Source organism: Acanthochromis polyacanthus, chromosome 3, assembly GCF_021347895.1.
Source record: "Acanthochromis polyacanthus isolate Apoly-LR-REF ecotype Palm Island chromosome 3, KAUST_Apoly_ChrSc, whole genome shotgun sequence".
NCBI classification, from domain to species: domain Eukaryota; kingdom Metazoa; phylum Chordata; class Actinopteri; family Pomacentridae; genus Acanthochromis; species Acanthochromis polyacanthus.
This window is the reverse complement of record NC_067115.1, coordinates 3,056,191-3,073,859: the sequence shown is the minus strand read 5'-3', so window position 1 is coordinate 3,073,859 and position 17,669 is coordinate 3,056,191. Positions and strand designations below refer to the sequence as shown.

Below are 17,669 nucleotides of genomic sequence, written 5' to 3'. Positions count from 1 at the left end.
TGATAAAGGCTTTTTACCTTCATGTTCATATTAGAGCTATGTGGTTTGATTTATTTATTTTTCTGACATAATGCTACAAAAATATGTTCTTGCACTTTCTTTTCTCTTTTCTCCCTTTAGCTAGATAAGTGTATTTTTCTCCAAAATAACAGCAGATTGGAGAATAAACTACACAAAAAACAGCAAGGTTAGGCTTGATAAGTCTCACACTGACATACATTTGAGGCCCAATTCTTAACATCTGTTGTCTTGACTGCAAGACCCATGCACTAGTGGGTATATATTGTACTTCTAATACACACACGTACACAACATTGAAAGCACTGACAGATGAAGTGAGTAACACCAGTTATGTTACAGCAACACCTTTTAACAATGTGGGCCACATAAGGCAGCAGGTAAACAGTCAGTTAAGGTGGATGTGTTAAAAGCTTTTAATGACTGGTTGTAATGACTGGATGACTGGAACAGAACATCTCCAGAAGCTCCAAGGAAGGCCAACTGGTGAACAGACAACAGCGTTATGGACACCCAGGTCCCAGTGGTGAATGTGGGGAGTGAACGCTGACCTGTGAGGACCGATCACACAATTGAGGCAGAAATTTCTGACGCCCTCGATGCTGACTGTGATAGAAATGTGTCAGAACATCACAGACCAGTCAGAGTTCACACACTGACCCCTGTTCACCGCCTGAAGTGTCTACAACGACCATGTGAGCGTCAGAGCTGGACCACAGAGCAACGGCAGAAGGTGGCCTGATATTATGAGTGAGAAATTGTGTCCTTTGAAAACTGTAGTGAGGTTTTTTTTCTCCCAGGGACAAGGATAGGAGCTATACAGCTTAAAGGACTGCAGTGTAGGGAAGAGGTACAAAAGAAGCATAAAGCAGCAAATGGGGTTTTATCAATATGAACATTATCACGCATATTATTTAGTGCAATTCAGTATTAAACCCCTCAATCCCATAATCAGCAGCAAATTTGAAAGACATGTTGCCTTGAAAGAAACTCTCAAAAAAGCACCATTAGAGTCATTGGAGGACATTTAGGCTTCATTCTTATTTTTAAATAAACCTTCTCTTTTACATTTTTCTGCTCCACAGTCATCAATGATACGGAGTAAACTATCAAAGGCTTGATTGGCTCTGCTTACACATCACTGTTATCATTTTTTGTATTATTATTTTTTATTATTGTATCATATTATTATAATAACCCTACTCTGATCACAGTAACAGGGTTGCTAATCCATGCTAATCTTAGCTTTTTTCTCAGCAATAGAAGCTAGATATTTAGCTGGCTGTTACTGCTGACCACTGATGGAAAACAGTGAAAAGAATGAGTCTGATCCTGATAATATGAGGTAGAGAGAGTGTGATGAATGTGATGAAAATATGAAAAATAGAAGAGAGGACATAGCTTTGCTCCACCCATTCTTTTGGAAAACTATTTGATGATATTAATTCCAGTGTATCATGTGATTCCCTGTTTTCTTCTTTTATCAGCTTAAAGGTTATGCTAACCATTTCCATGCATAATAATTAATATTTAAAATATTATGTTGATTAAAAAATGTTCCCACAATTACAAGATACATCAATGAAAGAATGAATACACAAAAAGGAGGTTTAGGTTTCATTTTAGCAGTTATATTTGACATTCAATTTGGTCATCATCAGGGTAGGACAAGAGAAAAATGTCATTTTTAGGGGGAATTCCAGATTTATCTGGTAATTTTAAAAATATTTTCAAACATTCTTTTCTCTTTTTTTTTTCTTTTTACATTTGGTCTCAAGACAAGAACATTTAAACAGCAGCTGTGTGTTTTAGTATTTTGTACATAGATTATCTGAAATTGGATGGGTGGGATGTAAAATGTCCTCCACTTCTGGAATGACCCATTTATCAGAGCAAGAAACTGGAAAAACAGCGAGAATGGGGGGATTTGGAATTTTCTAGCGATCCTTGAACTACTCATCTGTTGAGTGCTGTTTATTTGGGAAGATTGAACAAATCTAAGCTTTATAGGGACAATTTTCATCAAAACCACTTTATTTTATGTGTCTCATTTTCCATTTCCACTCACCAAAAAAACGTTTACTCTGCACTGATTCAGTCTTGGATTTTCAGGTGTGATCAGTCACAAGGCAAAATTCCAGCTGAACTGCAGGCTGTGCTTACACAGAGCAGATAATCTGGGAAAAAATGAAAAATATAGGTAGTAAAATAATCTGTAGTATCTCGTGTCACATTTTCTCCAGCACTGGTAACACCTGTGAACATGTTGTACACGTAGATCATACAAACAGTGTTTGCAGGAAGAAAGAAAGGAAGAAAGAAATCTGTATATAAAGATTTATGTACAGTCTATGAATGTGTGTGTGTGTCCCACTGATGGATGTGACTGCAACATCATATTCGCCATGGTGTTTGTGAGAGTCACTGAAGGAACATTTATGCGTGAATCAAACTAACGAATGTCAGCTTTCCCAAACCAGATACCAACACTGTGCATCACAAACAACTTAGAGAGTGACACACTGTGTGTATGTGTGTGTCAGTCCAATAAGTATATTCAGCATGTATCCACAGATGTATCCCCCAGTCAATACAAGATCAAACATCACAGTCGATCTACACCATCTTCCATTTCCCCAAGTTGCCTGTATGTGCCTCAGCTCACTAAAAATCTTGTTTGCTTATGCATTCTCCAGTGTAAACAAAAGAAGCAACACAAACCTATTGGCAGCTGTAAATAATCCTACACATATTCCAGAGCCGTGGAACTCTCTGTGTGCAGTTAATCTCTTATACACCGTGACATTCATTGTTGTTTTAGGGTCACTGCCTAATAGAATAAAATACTGTGCTGCATGTTTGAGCAGTGTAATATTCTTACTGTACTGGCAGATCCAAATGCATTATTCAAAAGACCGTGCATGAATAATATGACTGTAAACCATCCTAAACTGCTATAAGGTTCCTTTAATTTTCTAATATTGAAAGTATATCTTGTCCTAAACACCTATACAATATCCCTTAAAACCATTTTTTTTTCAGTTAAATCCCAGCAAGGTGAGAGGAAGGCGACAATGATATTTTCCGTATAGATATGAAGATTAGCCGTGGATGTTTGCATTACTTTACAATCAAGCCACAGTACTATGCTCTAATAGTATTTTTGTAGCTTCTGGAATTGCTGTTCTTTTTCAGCAAGTAAAACATGTTTCAGTGCTTAATGTCCTTGAACCACAAATGTGTTTATCCTGATAATAACGTGTAAAAAAATCCAATTTTTATCCCACTGCTGTTCATGATATATGCACTTTAAATCGTATTCCAGTTTTCATCCGATTAAATTCCACTTGAAATAAGGTAAACACATTTAATTTGCTTTGATGAAAGAAACAGCTGCGTCCAATATTATAGGGTTTAGCTGTCAGAATGTGCACATATTACCTCTGTGTCCTGGATTATTCTGATGTTTCCTCGTACAATCCTGTCCCTCTCAAGGCTCCAATCACGTTTCTCACCACTAAATGATTTACACACATGTTGGTCATGAGTGAATGCGAACTGTGCAGATTTTCCCATGAACACGTCAGTCTCACGTACACCCCCTGTTTAGGACGTTTTCTCATTCAAATGAATGAGAAAGCGTCCTAAAACTTTTGGCAGGGGGTGTATGTCCCAAAACCAATTTCAGCTGCAGTGATCCAGTGATTTCCTCCTGATGTGTGTGCAGACTGGATGTTTCTGTCTGCGGTCGTGCTGTTGCTGATGTGCTTCAGATATGATATAGACGCCTGTAAAGAAGCACAACCTGACTGCGTATTTTCTGCATACATACAGTAACTGCTTCACCCAGGGCTGTGATATTTATTGTTTACTCTGTGCAAATAAAATGTGTTTGGAGGTTGCCTGGAATGTAAATGTGCTTTAATGTAATATGGCCTTGCTCTTTTCTTCTTCGTTCCTGTTCCCTCAAAACTAAATATTAGAGCTGTACGTCATATTTATTTGATCTGATCTCCCCACACTGAGGTGAAAATGTTTTAAGATCTCATCCTTTTTTTAGGAAATTTAAAGCTTAAAAGGTACATAAAATATATCTGGCAATATATAGTCTACTGTATCTGTATCTGTGTAAAGCATAAATACTCAAAGCACGAGTCTGAATGCTTTTTTATACGTATTTTCATTTTATCGGTGTTTTTTTTTACACTAAGGTTTTTTTGTGCAGCTGTCTGACTCACATTCATTTTCTTTTAAAACTGTCGAATAAAAATACCACAAATAATATAATGGCTGTAAACTACATTTTTGTTTAATTGAAGTATTTTTTCTTTGATGTGCTTGTCAGTTCCTCTTTAATACAAAGCCTGAAGCCTTCAGTTTCATGCTTGTGCTTTTTGTGTTCTTTCGAAATGCAGTGAAAAAACTAAATTTTTATTTGATTACTGAACATTGCTGACTTAGATGCTCCATCTAGTTTCTGTCGCCACATCCAAGTCAGGTTTCTGCCTTTCCTCGTCTTTCTCGTGTCTTGCCGACAAATGAGTCATGCAACGCGACTGATCACCGTGTGTTTTGTGGACAGATTCGATTGGCAGAGGTGGAGCAGGCGTCGCTGATGTCAGAGCAGCTGTCAGACAAGTCATCATCTCCAGCTCTGCCTGATGACCTCAGCCTGGATGAGCACAGCAGCTACCAGCTGCTGGTCAGAGGCAGCCAGGTAGGGTCACACTCACACAGCAGCACATGGACATAAGACATGCACAACACTTACCTTACATAGACCATGTGGCAAAATGTGTCCCTGTATCCCACACTGTCGCATCACACATACAACCAGATGTAAAATTAAAGGAAAAAAACGGTATAAAATGTCTCAGTAAGGTGTTGGATCACCATGTGGTGCTCCATCGTCTGACAAAACATCAGAGCAGAACAGCAGAACATCTTCTTCAGCCCACATTTGCATTTGTTCTCCAACTCTCTGGACCTCTACTGGAAGGCGTTAACAGGTTTTTTTTCAAAAGATATTCTCTCATTTGGTGTTTTGATGATGGTGGTGCAGAGCGTTGGATTGGCCTCCACAGAGTCCACACCTCAGCCCCACTGAGGATCTTTGGGATGTTCTGGAGAAGACTTTGCACAGCGGTCCGATTCTGCCGTCATCAATATAAGATATTGTTAGAAAATGAATGCAACTCTGAACAGAAATAAATGCTCTAAGATTGCAAAAGCTTATCCAAACGACGCCACGGTGAATGTGTGTCGTTCTCAGACCTAAAGGCGGTCCAATGAAGTATTGGAGTGTGCAATTTATTGTTTGGACGGCCAGTGATTATGGACAGCCCTGCCTGCATAGTTTTGAGACATTAAATGTGGAGTCTGAGATTCTGGAGAAAGATTAAGATCGTTAGGATCTGCCAGATTTACCATCTCTGTCACTCACTGCTCATTCTTCCCGTTCTTGGATAGAGAAACAGTTTACAGTTTGTTTTTGTGTTTTGTTTTGTTTTTAGCATACTTGACCAACCTGCACAAAGCTGCTCCTGTGAAAAATACATGTGTGTTATGTTCTAGCAGCCACGTGTGACAAATTTACAGTCCAGCCCTACGTACAGTGTACATGCAGAGAGGCCGACTGCACGTGTGTGTGCAAATCACTGTCATATCCACTAATGAATTTTTGAGCATCTCTACACAGCTTTATTTAAAACAGCCATGTATTAAAGGTGCCTGTCTCAGATTAAGCCCTGTTAAGTGTAATAAAAATGATGTGCATTCACTCATGCAGACGCACACACACGCTAGATGTCTATGGGGCTTTGAGGAGTCACAAATCATGTCATCACACCTCTTCCATCTTGCTAATCATCATTAATTACTATTTACATGCTTTAGTGCCTGATTAAAGCACCTGCATCCCGCTGTGATCTTGGCGTGGGCGTACTGGGATGTGTGTGAGGCAGAGCGAGTCTTTCATATCTCCATCTCCCCATCAACGCTGTGCTCTCAGCTCAGAGTGGTTCCACCTGGCCCGTTTCATCACCGCAATACTGAAGACCGGTTCATTTGATCCAGTTTACAATCGACAACAGCCAAGCAATTTGAAGCTTTGAAGCCTGTCGCTGCTTTTTTTTTTATACCACATCCAGTTTTAATCAGATTTGTATAGGTGGATGAAGGAAGACACATGAAAAGGGAGCTTTTTGAAATTGGAAACAAATTGTACTTGGGTTCCCATTATGACAAGAGGAAATGAAAGGCTTTAGTTTGATATCTTCCTTGCTCCAGTGAACATCAGCACACCTGGATACCACGGTTGTTCTCTCTGCATCTCTGCATTTCATGCTCTGTTCTCTTCCGCTCACTCCTCTATCGTCATCATTTTTCTCTGATTTCTCCCTTCAGAGGGGCAGCACTGACTCCCACAGTTCGGAGGAGTTGCTCACACAGGGGGGCTACACAGGGCTCCGTCCCTCCAGCTCAGGAAGCGAGGACGGTGTCCAGGAGCTGTTTGAAGTGGGCATCCATCCTCAGTTAAATCCTCCCTCGCTGGAGCAACAAAGCCCGGCACACTGCAAAGGTACCGGAGATCACATGACGACAGAACAGCATTACAGACGCTGTGTTTAGCGTGTGCCGTTATCCAGAGGGAAGAAATCTGTCATCTGTCTGTGCCTGTTTGTACTCACTGTGGTGTACTGTGTCAGAATGACTAGAAAACAAAGCTGGATTGCTGCAAAATATGGCTGCATCATGCTATTAGCAGTTAAGATGCTAGTTTTCTGTCCTAACTACACTCTCCTGTTGTCTGTGAAACTGCTTGTGCTTCTCGCACTGTGAAATAAGATTGTAGTTGTTCCTGGCATCTTGACAAATAACTTCTTTTTTTTCTGACATTTTTACATAGTGTGGCTGCACTGTAAACACGTAAAACAGCTGCTCTTCTCTTTCATTTCTGATGGAGGAGCTGCACAAGGAGTGTTTGCTGCCCTACGGAATTCTTTGGATCTGTAGGACTGAACTGCATTTTTGTTTTATTCACCTTCGGTCTTTTGCTTTTCTCATTTTAACTGCAATTGAACACAAAGTGCCTCAAAACATGGAACAAAAAACTGACTTAGTAATGCATTTCTACTGAATATATTAGTAAATAATTTTGCCTTTCGAAAAGAAATCTCTCTAGTTTTTAGCAGCCAAAGTAATTAATGGTACTGTGTGGATTTTATGCCCCCCACAGAGCAACATTTCGGCAAATTGGTCCCTCAGTTTGTTTGTATTCCATACATGGTCAAAACTACAACTACTGCCAGTTAGTGTCTGTTCCACAGACCTACAGTTAGTGACAGCAACAGGTCATGAAAATGTAGCAATATGCCAACAAAAAGTAGGGAAGTAGAGGACTGCTAACTGGAAAACATGGTTTTATACATGCAGATTTCTAAGTATGAATGTCAGCTCGACAAATCTATAATGAAATACAGTGAACACATTTAACAAAGCCTAAAGGAGAGGTACTGTGTCTTTTAATAAGAAACACTGAATGTCTTACAAAATACTTTTTGAGTGATGGCCAGTTGCATTTGCTGAAGCTCATAACTCCTTCAGAGGAGTCGTAGTTGTCTTGGCGGACTGCCTCATTAGGAGCTCGACACATGAGAAGCGACAGTTGAGGGGGGAATGCGAAAGTCATCGCAACAGGAGACAAATTCAACACCCGGTGCGCGATGCTTGGCAGCGGCAGGCGACGGCGACACACGGCACGCTGTGCAAAAGCACAGATCGCTTGTCTCCCTCACTTCTGATTGGCTGTGAAATTAGAGGGATTTTTTAGGTTTTCAAAGAGTTTCATGACAGAAAAGCATAAAGATGATGAGCCAGAGGATATTGCTTGATTTAGCCGAAATTTTACTATTGACATTGGCTTATAAAAGTTTACCCTGGCGCCAACCAACTCCCATGCAGCAGCTTTTTTATTTATATAACGATAGTCATTAAGGGAAGGATCATAAAGAATCGGGAAGCTAAAATAATTTGCTCCTCTATGTTGAAAAGGGCTGAAAACCGGAGCGGACCATTAATGTATAGGAGCAGACTGTACTGTGTAACATGCTGAAAGCTCATTGGTCAGTGAGTGAAACCCTCGCTGATTGGTTGAAGCTCCAGGCGACAGCGACAAAAGTTGAACATTTTTCAACTTTCTTGTATCGCGTCGCAAGCCAGCGGGTGCACGTCTCCATGAACACGCGCGAAATTTCGCATGCACGAATGTCGCCGTTGCGTTGTTGGGAGGGGGGAAAGCGATGTTCGTCTCGTCGCACAGCAGCCATAGAAAATGAATGGAGCGCGACTGTTGTCGCCTTCCATGTGTCCAGCCCCTTAGTCTGTATGGTCATTCAGTTTCTGTAGGAGACCTGCTCTGGGCAGACATACACATGCACCATATGTTTCCATTTCTTAATAATGAATTCAACTGTACTGCAAGGGATATTCAGTCTCTTTGAACATTTTTCGTATCCGTCCTCTGACCTGTACTTTCAATAACCTTGTTGAGTTTGGTGTCTTGATTATTTATTGGAAAGTCTTGCCCAAAAAGCGAAATTAAATTGACCATGATTCAATGAAAAGAGAACACCTGCTGTTACCTTTTCATGGATACTGCTGCTGCCGTTTTTATGTTTGACTTTGTTGACTGACTCTCACTGTAGATTCCAATACATGAAATTTTCCTTTCCTTCCATTTGTGGGCCATTTTTCATCCAGTGGCAGCCAAATGGTTCAACGTAATCTTTCACATCAACCAGTCGTATTAAAATAATCCCCTTCATCAGCGTTCCCTGTCATTCTTATCAGTCTTCTTTGTGACCCTCACTGATATTTAACCACCATGATTTCATTAAACCATGACTTTGGCATGACATTGATGGTATCATTTCAATAAAAGGAGGCTTTTTCTGAGCGTTTCAGGAGGCGGCCACATGAGGACATGTCTCACTTCCATGTTGCTGATTGACTTCCACTGCAGATACAGGGATGTTAATGAATGACATGTTTTGGTATGCTCATGGCTCACCACCTCTCGTAACATGACCGTCATCACCACAACAGATGGAGCGATGCAAGGCAAAGTCTGTTGTGGACACAGTGTCACAGAAAACATGGAAAACGTGTTCACAAGGTGTGCCTGCTGCCAACAAAATGAGACTTAATTACCCATACAAAAGATCAAATAGTTTTTTTATTACATAATTTTCTAAATGCTCAGTTTAGGGAATGAAATATTTAAATTGCTGCTTTCATGTCTCTAAAATATGCTCAATTCAAGTGGCGTTACCACTTTTAATTTGTCGCTTATGACTTCAGTAAGTAGTGCATTTTGTTTTGATATTCTAATCAAACATTAGCTTTTCAGACGCTGGAGGTCTAATTTGGAGCTAAATGTTCCAGTTTATGACTTTCATTTCACGATGATAAATCCCTGGTGAGAAAAAAGTTACAAAACTTCATCTCTCAGTTTCAGTCTGAAGCTTGTTAACAATGTGCTCGCAGAAATGAATAGACATTACACAACTATATCTGGCTAGACAGGAACAGGCGTAAATCCAAATATCTCAAAATAGTGGATGCTGCAATGGTTTAATATACGACAAAGCAAATTACAAGTTTCAGGGAATTTCTGGTGAATTTTAAAGTAATCCCTGTAAGCGTTTCCATGAATTTTCTACTCTTAATTTATAGTAAAATAGGTGCTTCTCTCTGTCGACAGCTTGGTTTTAACTCTACATGAAAATTTGTATTGAAACCCAGGACCAAAGAACAGTTTCAGCAAAACTCCGTATCCTGTAGTTTGTGAGCTCACTGTTGTTGTCTGGAAGGGGGCAGTGGAATGCCTTAAAATAAAATACTATTTGGATGATGGATCTTATTGTCTTAAGGATATTTACAGCAACAAATTGAACCATCTGTATTTGATGCTTGATTGCTTTTTGAGGAAGGCCTGTGAACAGTACGTTATTCTCCCCCCTTTCTTTCCTTCGCTTCCTCATTAGTTGAGCTCAGGCATATGGATGCTTTTCATATGCCCAGGCCTCACAAGCTTGATTGTAACCATGAGCATAAACATGAACTGAATCAGCTGCAGCCTTGAGTCTTGGGCTTTAGTTAGCAGAAGACTAAATTGTCAGCAACATCGTCACTCGTCACCAGTTTTGATGGTCGATCTACCTACACAACTTAACCAACCACAACTACATGTTTTGATATTATAAGAAAATTAAATAGCACCACCTTTTCAGGGAAAGAAACTGGCAAACTTTTAATACAGTAATTGCTGAATGCAGCTTGTGTTCTATAAGTATGCTTCGCTGCTATTGGCACGTTTTGTTGTATTTCTTGTCAAACTCTGTTTATTTACTCTGTGCTCCTATTTTGGATCGCTTTTACGTATTTGTAGGAAGGTGTTGCCAATGCTGGAATAGTAACATTTCCTGCAGGATTTTGTGCTGTTGAATCAGGCTCTCTCCGATCAGAGAGGATGTTCCTGCTTGTCTGCATTTGAGCACTTATAGGATTGAAGCCCTGACCTGATTGGCCAAAGTCTTTAGTTAGATTTTCATTAAACCTGAAAACACAGTAAGCACGACAAGCAGAGATCTAGTTCTCTCAGACCAATTGGTATCGATTTTTATTACACAGTGATGTCACCAAATTTCTACCTACACCAGGTTTAGGTGGTAAAAGGCCACCTATATCAAAGATTGCAATGACAATCTGAGCCACGGGTATTGTCTCAGTGAATGTTCATTGAAACAGAAATGTAGAGTTGTGTATCATCTGCATAGAGGTGCAAACAGATTTGAGACTTTTCAAGAGATTAGGTTCAATATTTCCTACCTTCCTATTATGTTGTTTATGTTTGCTATGGGTTTTAAGACAAAAGTGCCCTGTATCAGAGACAGAACCATCCTGATAAGAAATGATACGGGAAAATGTAATATGCAAAACACACTAAAACGAACAAATAAAAACTTTTTTGTGAAATCGCAACCCTCTCCTTTCAGGTGCTGATGAAGGGAGCTGCAGTGGAGGTGATGGTGGGTCTTCACCCAAATTCCACCTACCAGCAGATTTCTTCCACCCAGCTGCTGCAGCTCATCCAGACAGTCCAGGGAATGGGAATGGTGTTAGCCCAGGGGACAGAGGGCCATCCAGGTTGGCCTCCCCAGCCTCGTGGGCCTCCCTCCGCTCACCTGGAGACAGCAGCAGCAGGCCTCTGAGCTCTCAGGTAATGTGAGCAGTTCATTTGTGTCTGGAGGGTTAGCTGGAGAGACGAATGGAGGACTGACGTCAGTCTCAGTGCAGCACGTCAGAAACACAATGGAACAGAGCAGAGAAATCATTCTGAGTGAATGCTCAGTGAACCAAAGTTGCCGTGCATCAAACACAAATCACGGTGATTGTATTTACCAAAAGAAGTTGTAGCTTCGATAAGATTATCTGGACACCCGACACTATAACATATCTTAATGTATTTTCACGCACAGTCAAAGAAGACAGAAAAAAATTGACTTTAATGATGTAATTATAGCTGCAGTCACTGACAAACACTTCATTTTGTTAGAAATGAACACTTAATTGGGAGTTTAAACTGAGGTTAAACAGAAACATATTGTGCGGTCTATCATTCAGAAACTATAGATGTAAGAATGGCTGAAAAGAGCTGAGTGCTGTAATCATTGCACTGGTAAATTGTGAAGAAACACTTAACACTCTCCACTGATGTTCTACTCCATAGTGTTGAAACTCCAGAGTCATTTAGGGTAATTAAAGCTAGAATCCATATTGAAACAAACACCTCCCCTCTGCCTGCTCCTGCATGAAACAAACACGAATGAAAAGACCCTTATTTTAGTTCTTGCTCCTTTGTAACCATGGAGACGGATCTTTCCTTCTCTCTCCTCTACCTGTTTGGTTTGTTTAGCTCCTGCCTGAGTGCCTTTGTGATCCTGAGCTGTTACAGTAATGCTCTGCGGCGCTCAGCTAATTAGCCTGGCCAGCCCTGAGCCTGATACAGACTCCATGCACGCTGTTGTTCTTGGCTTTCGCTTTTCGCATCCACTCATGTCGCTTTTCTATATTTTCTTAGTCTCTCTGTGTTCCTCAGTGATCTTTCTCTCTACGCCTTTTCTTTATGTCTTCTGTTTTGCAGTTGTTTTTTTCCATTTCTCAATTTTCATTATCTCATATTCTTCCCTGTGGTCTTGTCCACTAAGAATATTCCAGTATTGGTGCCAGGATTAGGAATAATGACCAAAATCCCATTGCTCATGTGACATTTTGAATTAAACAATGTTTTTTTGAACAGGCTGTACAATATCAATGAACTTTAAAACTTTCTTATTGCGTCGCAGTCATTTCTTCCATCTCCAAACCAAAACTGAATCCAGTGCTGGTGTTCCACTATTTTAAACATGGATCTCTAGTGTCCCACAACAGTTGGTCTTGCTGCAACATTTATTTCTTCGTTTCTTCATTTTTTGTATTTTATTTCAATAACACTGATACAGCCCATCATCCTGGACAGAAGATGCATGTCAGCCCTTCTGCCATGACAGTAAACCATGTTCATGCTTGTCAGCAAACTTTAAGTCTGGAGCTTAAATCATTCTTTTCTGTTAACTGGGTCTGTCGGTCTGCCCCACCTGAAAGCCCAGGTAAGAAGTGACTGAGCTTAGAGGTGTGTATTGGTGTGTTTTTTCGACAAAGTTAATCTTTTGGTTTAGATTTTTAAAAAGATCATCCTCTCTGTCCAGCACCCGTCCCACAGTGACTCCTCGCTGGCCACAGAGAGCTCAGAGGGCAGCCTGCAGACCACGCTGGAAGAAGGGCTCAGCTTCAGCGTCTCCCCACCCCGAGGTCTGGGTCTCCCCATGCCTGTCCTCGTCCCTCTCCCCAGCCATTCTTTACACCCCCAGGGACCGACCACAGGTGAACAGGGCCGCTCATCAATAAAGAGATGCAGCACTACATTAACCCTCCAAGCCACCCGTCGGCACCAGAGGAGTCAGAGCAGCAGTGGAGGCGGCAGCACGAGCCCCGGCTGCCCCCGGCAGGACTCCATGGACCCTTCAGATGAGGACGTGGGCACCGGGACGGGCAGGGATGGCTGCCGCCAGACCTTCAACAGCGAACACTTGTCGGAAACTCTGAACAGCCTCTCTCTGACCTCGCTGCTCACCCCGGGCTCTCTGGCACCCCCGCTGGTGAAGAAATGTAACAGCACAGGTTCTCTAGACCAAACCAATCTATCTGCCCGGAGTAAAGATGGACGCCAGTTCTACAGCATAGATACCCATGGTTACCTTTCCAATCCCTGGACAGAGGAAAGGGCAAGAGGTGAGGAGGAGGACAATGATTTCACAGGATTCAGCATGAAAAGCAGCAGTCGGCCCACAGACACAAGCTCCAGGAAAAAAAGATGAAACACTTGTTGCCTCTCTGTAGTGGAACTCTTCTACTATTTGCATTTCTGGACTTTGAACAGAACAGGGAGAGACTTTGAATACACGTCCTGTGAACCTGTTTCTGAAATTCTCTCTCGTCTTTGAATTGTCTGTTCTCTCTCTTTCCTCCTCAGATGCAGCTGCTTGGGATCAGTCATTTCTCAAAAGATGACCGGTACCTCTGAGTTTTGACATCCGCGGGATGATTTCCACAGGACATGTGGTTGCTCTTAGACAGGTCTTAACAGTATTGACAAGGGGCCTTTAAGCATAATCAGGAATCCGCCTTGAATGATCTGGCAGTCAGAGGCTTTGTATTTTAGCCATCTTGACAGAATAATCCGGAAGCCATTAGAGAGATGGGTGTGAAAATTGCGGTAATTGATGGACATTACGAAAGTGATGCTGTTTACATGAAGGGACAGGACTTGCTTGACCCAGTGTGGCCTGAACCTTTGCGCAAAACCAGTGTTGTCACAAATGGACAGATGACAAACTCTGAAGCTTCTTTTGAGGAAGAACTGAACTTTGTACAGTTGTTTTTTTCTGTTGTTCTTTTTTTTTTTGTAATATCCATCAGTAACAGTAGCACTAACCTTTTATTTTCTCTTTGGCAGATTTGGTGGGTAATGGAAAATTGAAAGGTTGTATATTCTGTGTGTTTTGTTTTGTTTTTTTCAACTTCAACGAATTGAAGTTGTGTGAATGTCGATATGCCTGTCTCCATTTGTGAGAAAGAGGGAGGCAAGACAAGCGAGGAGCCTGGCTAGTCAGAAAATCGACGAAGGGCCTCTTTGAAAAGAAGAATGAACATATGACTGCTGCTGAGATACTTGTGGGTAGCTAGTGGAAGCATTGGTCACTTTCCGAGTGGAGTCTTGCTTTCTCCATACCCATGAAAGGGCTAAAATGTATTGAATGCAGACCTGGGCCAAATACTGTTGGCAAACAGTTGTTTGCTGCCTACCACAATTGTTTGAAAATGTTGGTTAGATACATCCACTCCTTTTCTGGAGACTTTGCTGATGTTAATATATTAGTACATTAGATTAAAGCTATATTAAGCTATTTTTTAAAACAAAAACATTGAAATTAGGTTCCCTCTACAAACACTTTAAAGGACTTTTTCAGTACATGTCCTACATATGTACATGTTAAATAGGTTGTTGTACTTTCTACAGGTCAAAGATAAAATCTGAACTAATTTAAAAACAATTCTTTAACATAAGATGTGGATTAATGCAATTTATTTATTTTTTCTAAATTCTCCAGCTTTACCCTCTGGCTACCATAATAATAGCATCTTTGCATCCGACAGTTGTTGACTGCTGAAACTTCTTTTGACATGCTACCTACCTTGTGATTGGCATTGCAACTGGACGCTGTAACTAACTAAGCACCCTTTTCTCTTTTTTCAAAGCGCATTGAATGAAAATTAATATTGCCAGTTTTGCATGTAAGTTGAAGTAGCTAGTTCGCACAGACGATGGGCCCTTTTGAAAAGCAGTTATGTCTAAACCTGCCAGTGGGTCATCCCAAGAAGAATAGGCAGGAGGCAGGTGGATTTAATGTTACCACACCCCACGAGGCTTGGTGTTCTCTGCAGTTGGATGGATAAATCAGGAAAGACTCAGCCCAAATGGTTTGGAAAATGTCGGCATATTAGATATTAGCAAAAATCCAATATTGTGCGTCTCTAGTTATACGGTCTTTTATGCAAAGGCTACCTTTGGATAAGCTTTTGCATTTGTACCAACAGTGTTTGCCTACAGACAACAAAGCCACATTATTAGATCCAATATTACCACTGGTATAGGCCCTTGCTAATCGCCAGGTTGTTAACATGTCAACAGTTCCTTCTTTTATTGTAGTCACCAGAAAGCACCAGCACTACAGTTTATTTTAAATCAAATAGAAGATACCGGCTTATGTCATTTTGTGGGATGGATCGAGGGACTCGGAGTAAACTGGACAACAGATTTTCTAAACTTTTTCCAATTTTAAAAAGACCAAAATGTAATATAGAAACGCATAGGGTCTTGTGAAGTCAGCATAGGATCTGAAAAGCAAGGGGCTCCGATTCTGTTAAACCCAAATGATTATTTGACTCAGGTCTGCTTGAGTGTAGCATGATATTAGAAAATAGCTAATACTATGGCAAGCAATGTGGTCCAAATTAATGTAGTTTTTACCTTTGAGCACTTGTCATTTTGACAGATTGTGATGATATATAATTGTGTCACAATCATTACAATCCCAACCAGGTGGACCTCAGGTGGACCAATATGCACTCACACTCACACACACACACAACACACACATACACATTATCCCACACACACACACCAACAGCCACCATCATACAAAGATGCCAATGTCAAAACAATGCAGGATGTTTCTGTAGTTGTTTATGGCGAGACAGAAGAAACCTCAGTGTTTATCTCTTTCCCTACTTTGTCTTCATTCCCCTCCTTATTTTCATTCGATTGTATTATCTCCCTTCCACAGGGAAGCGGGAGGATTAAATGACTATTGACGACCCCACCTCTATTTGAGATATGCAATATGCTACAGTAGATGTACAGTTAGATGTATGAGACTCGTATAGATAGGCAATATGGTGAGAGAAGATTATATTTATGAATTCATGTATTAGAATAAAATGTCACCAAGATTCAAAGGTCACTGAAAGGATGATGATGTTTTCATGTATTCCACAGTGTGTGTTCTCTTTTTCCCTCCCATCTCCTCGACCCGATTTTCTTTATTTTCAAAATGCATGTGGGTTGTCCCCCCCCCCCCCCCGTTTGATTAAATGTCATTCTAGTGTCATATAAAAGTCAGATAGCTTTTCAACATCTTCGGACTCCTGAAGTTATTCTTTCAAAATGTCATTTGCTGTATTGTTTTCCCTCCGTTTGTTCTTCAGAGTTGTGTCAGAGTTTAATATGGGTCTCAAGTGTTACTCACAGTACAGTATTTGTTTTGTCAGGCTGTGACCGTAGTGGTATCGCTGCAAGAAGATCTAGAATAACTGCATGTGACACCTCTTTTAAAATTAAATTAGACTGGATGAATAATTTAGCCTACTGGTTTAACTTTCTAATTTTTTAGAAATTAACCTTTTGTCTAATATCCAAAAGAACTTTTCTTGGTGTAATTTAATAATCTATATTTTTGCTTTCAGGCTGCTTTTGTCCACATGTGAAACTTCTTGCTACAGCACTCATCACTCATTTTGGCATGTTTCTTCCTACAGGCAGACAACATCCACACAGTGACCCTGTCAGCCACTAAGGATCAGCTGCAGATCAAAATAGTCTTTTTATAACAGCTCGATCTCTTTGCAATTCAAGAAACAGTTGCATAACATCAATCTGTTTTTTTGAGTTCGCAGAAGTATAATGAACCAAAATGTCAAGACGTTTCAATGATTGCATTTTGGGCCAAATATTCAGCCTAGTATGACGAAACATGTGAACAACACAGGAAATGATAGAGCGCTTTCTGTCAGAGTGCTTTTTTGTCAAGAGGCTAACAGACTGAGTGAGTTAAAGCTCTGCTAATCATAACCCTTGACTTAATAGCTTGCTAAGTGTTGAAAGCTTAAAAGATGAACGAAGATCCAAAGTGACCAGGAGCCACATATCGTCTGAGGCCTCTTATCGGATTCCACTGAAAGAAACTCTTTAGTACTGAAGCTGCTGACTGACATTATATTGCACAATGTTCAATATGTTCTCTGTAATTTTGGATTAATAAATCAGAGGCTAAATCACCAGCCTGTAGGGCAAATAAATTGCTGTCACGTAGCGATGTTTCAAAACTGTTCCGATTTAACTTGGTGTTTATTTTCTTACAGTTTTCAGTTTAACTCTCTACTGCCGTGCACCGTGGTTACCAAACCAAAAGCCCTCACACTGCCACAAACAACCTGTGCAAAAGTTGTGCGGTTTTAATCAGAAAGATAATGGAAACCAGGCTTGTTCGTATTAACTGCTTTGGGAGGAATAAACTTAGGCCCCATCCACACGAAGACAAACTGAGATCTAAACGCATAGGTTTCTTGCGGAATCTGCGTATCATCCACACGAAGACGGCGTTTTGGGGGTCTGTAAACGATCATTTTTGAAACCAGGTTCCGGAGTGGAA

The 17,669-nt window shown here is 40.7% G+C and overlaps 1 protein-coding gene across 1 annotated transcript in view; it reads left to right on the top strand.

Moving 5' to 3' along the window:
• Positions 1–17,346, top strand: part of LOC110951180 (voltage-dependent T-type calcium channel subunit alpha-1I-like) — a 285,257-nt gene extending 267,911 nt beyond the window's left edge. Inside the window, exons 35-38 of the mRNA XM_051945256.1 lie at positions 4,601–4,735; positions 6,424–6,598; positions 11,076–11,299; positions 12,828–17,346. Coding sequence (XP_051801216.1) covers positions 4,601–4,735; positions 6,424–6,598; positions 11,076–11,299; positions 12,828–13,496 — 1,203 coding nt within the window. The 3' untranslated portion in view covers positions 13,497–17,346. The remainder of the gene's footprint in view (positions 1–4,600; positions 4,736–6,423; positions 6,599–11,075; positions 11,300–12,827) is intronic.
• Positions 17,347–17,669: the final 323 nt, after the last annotated feature.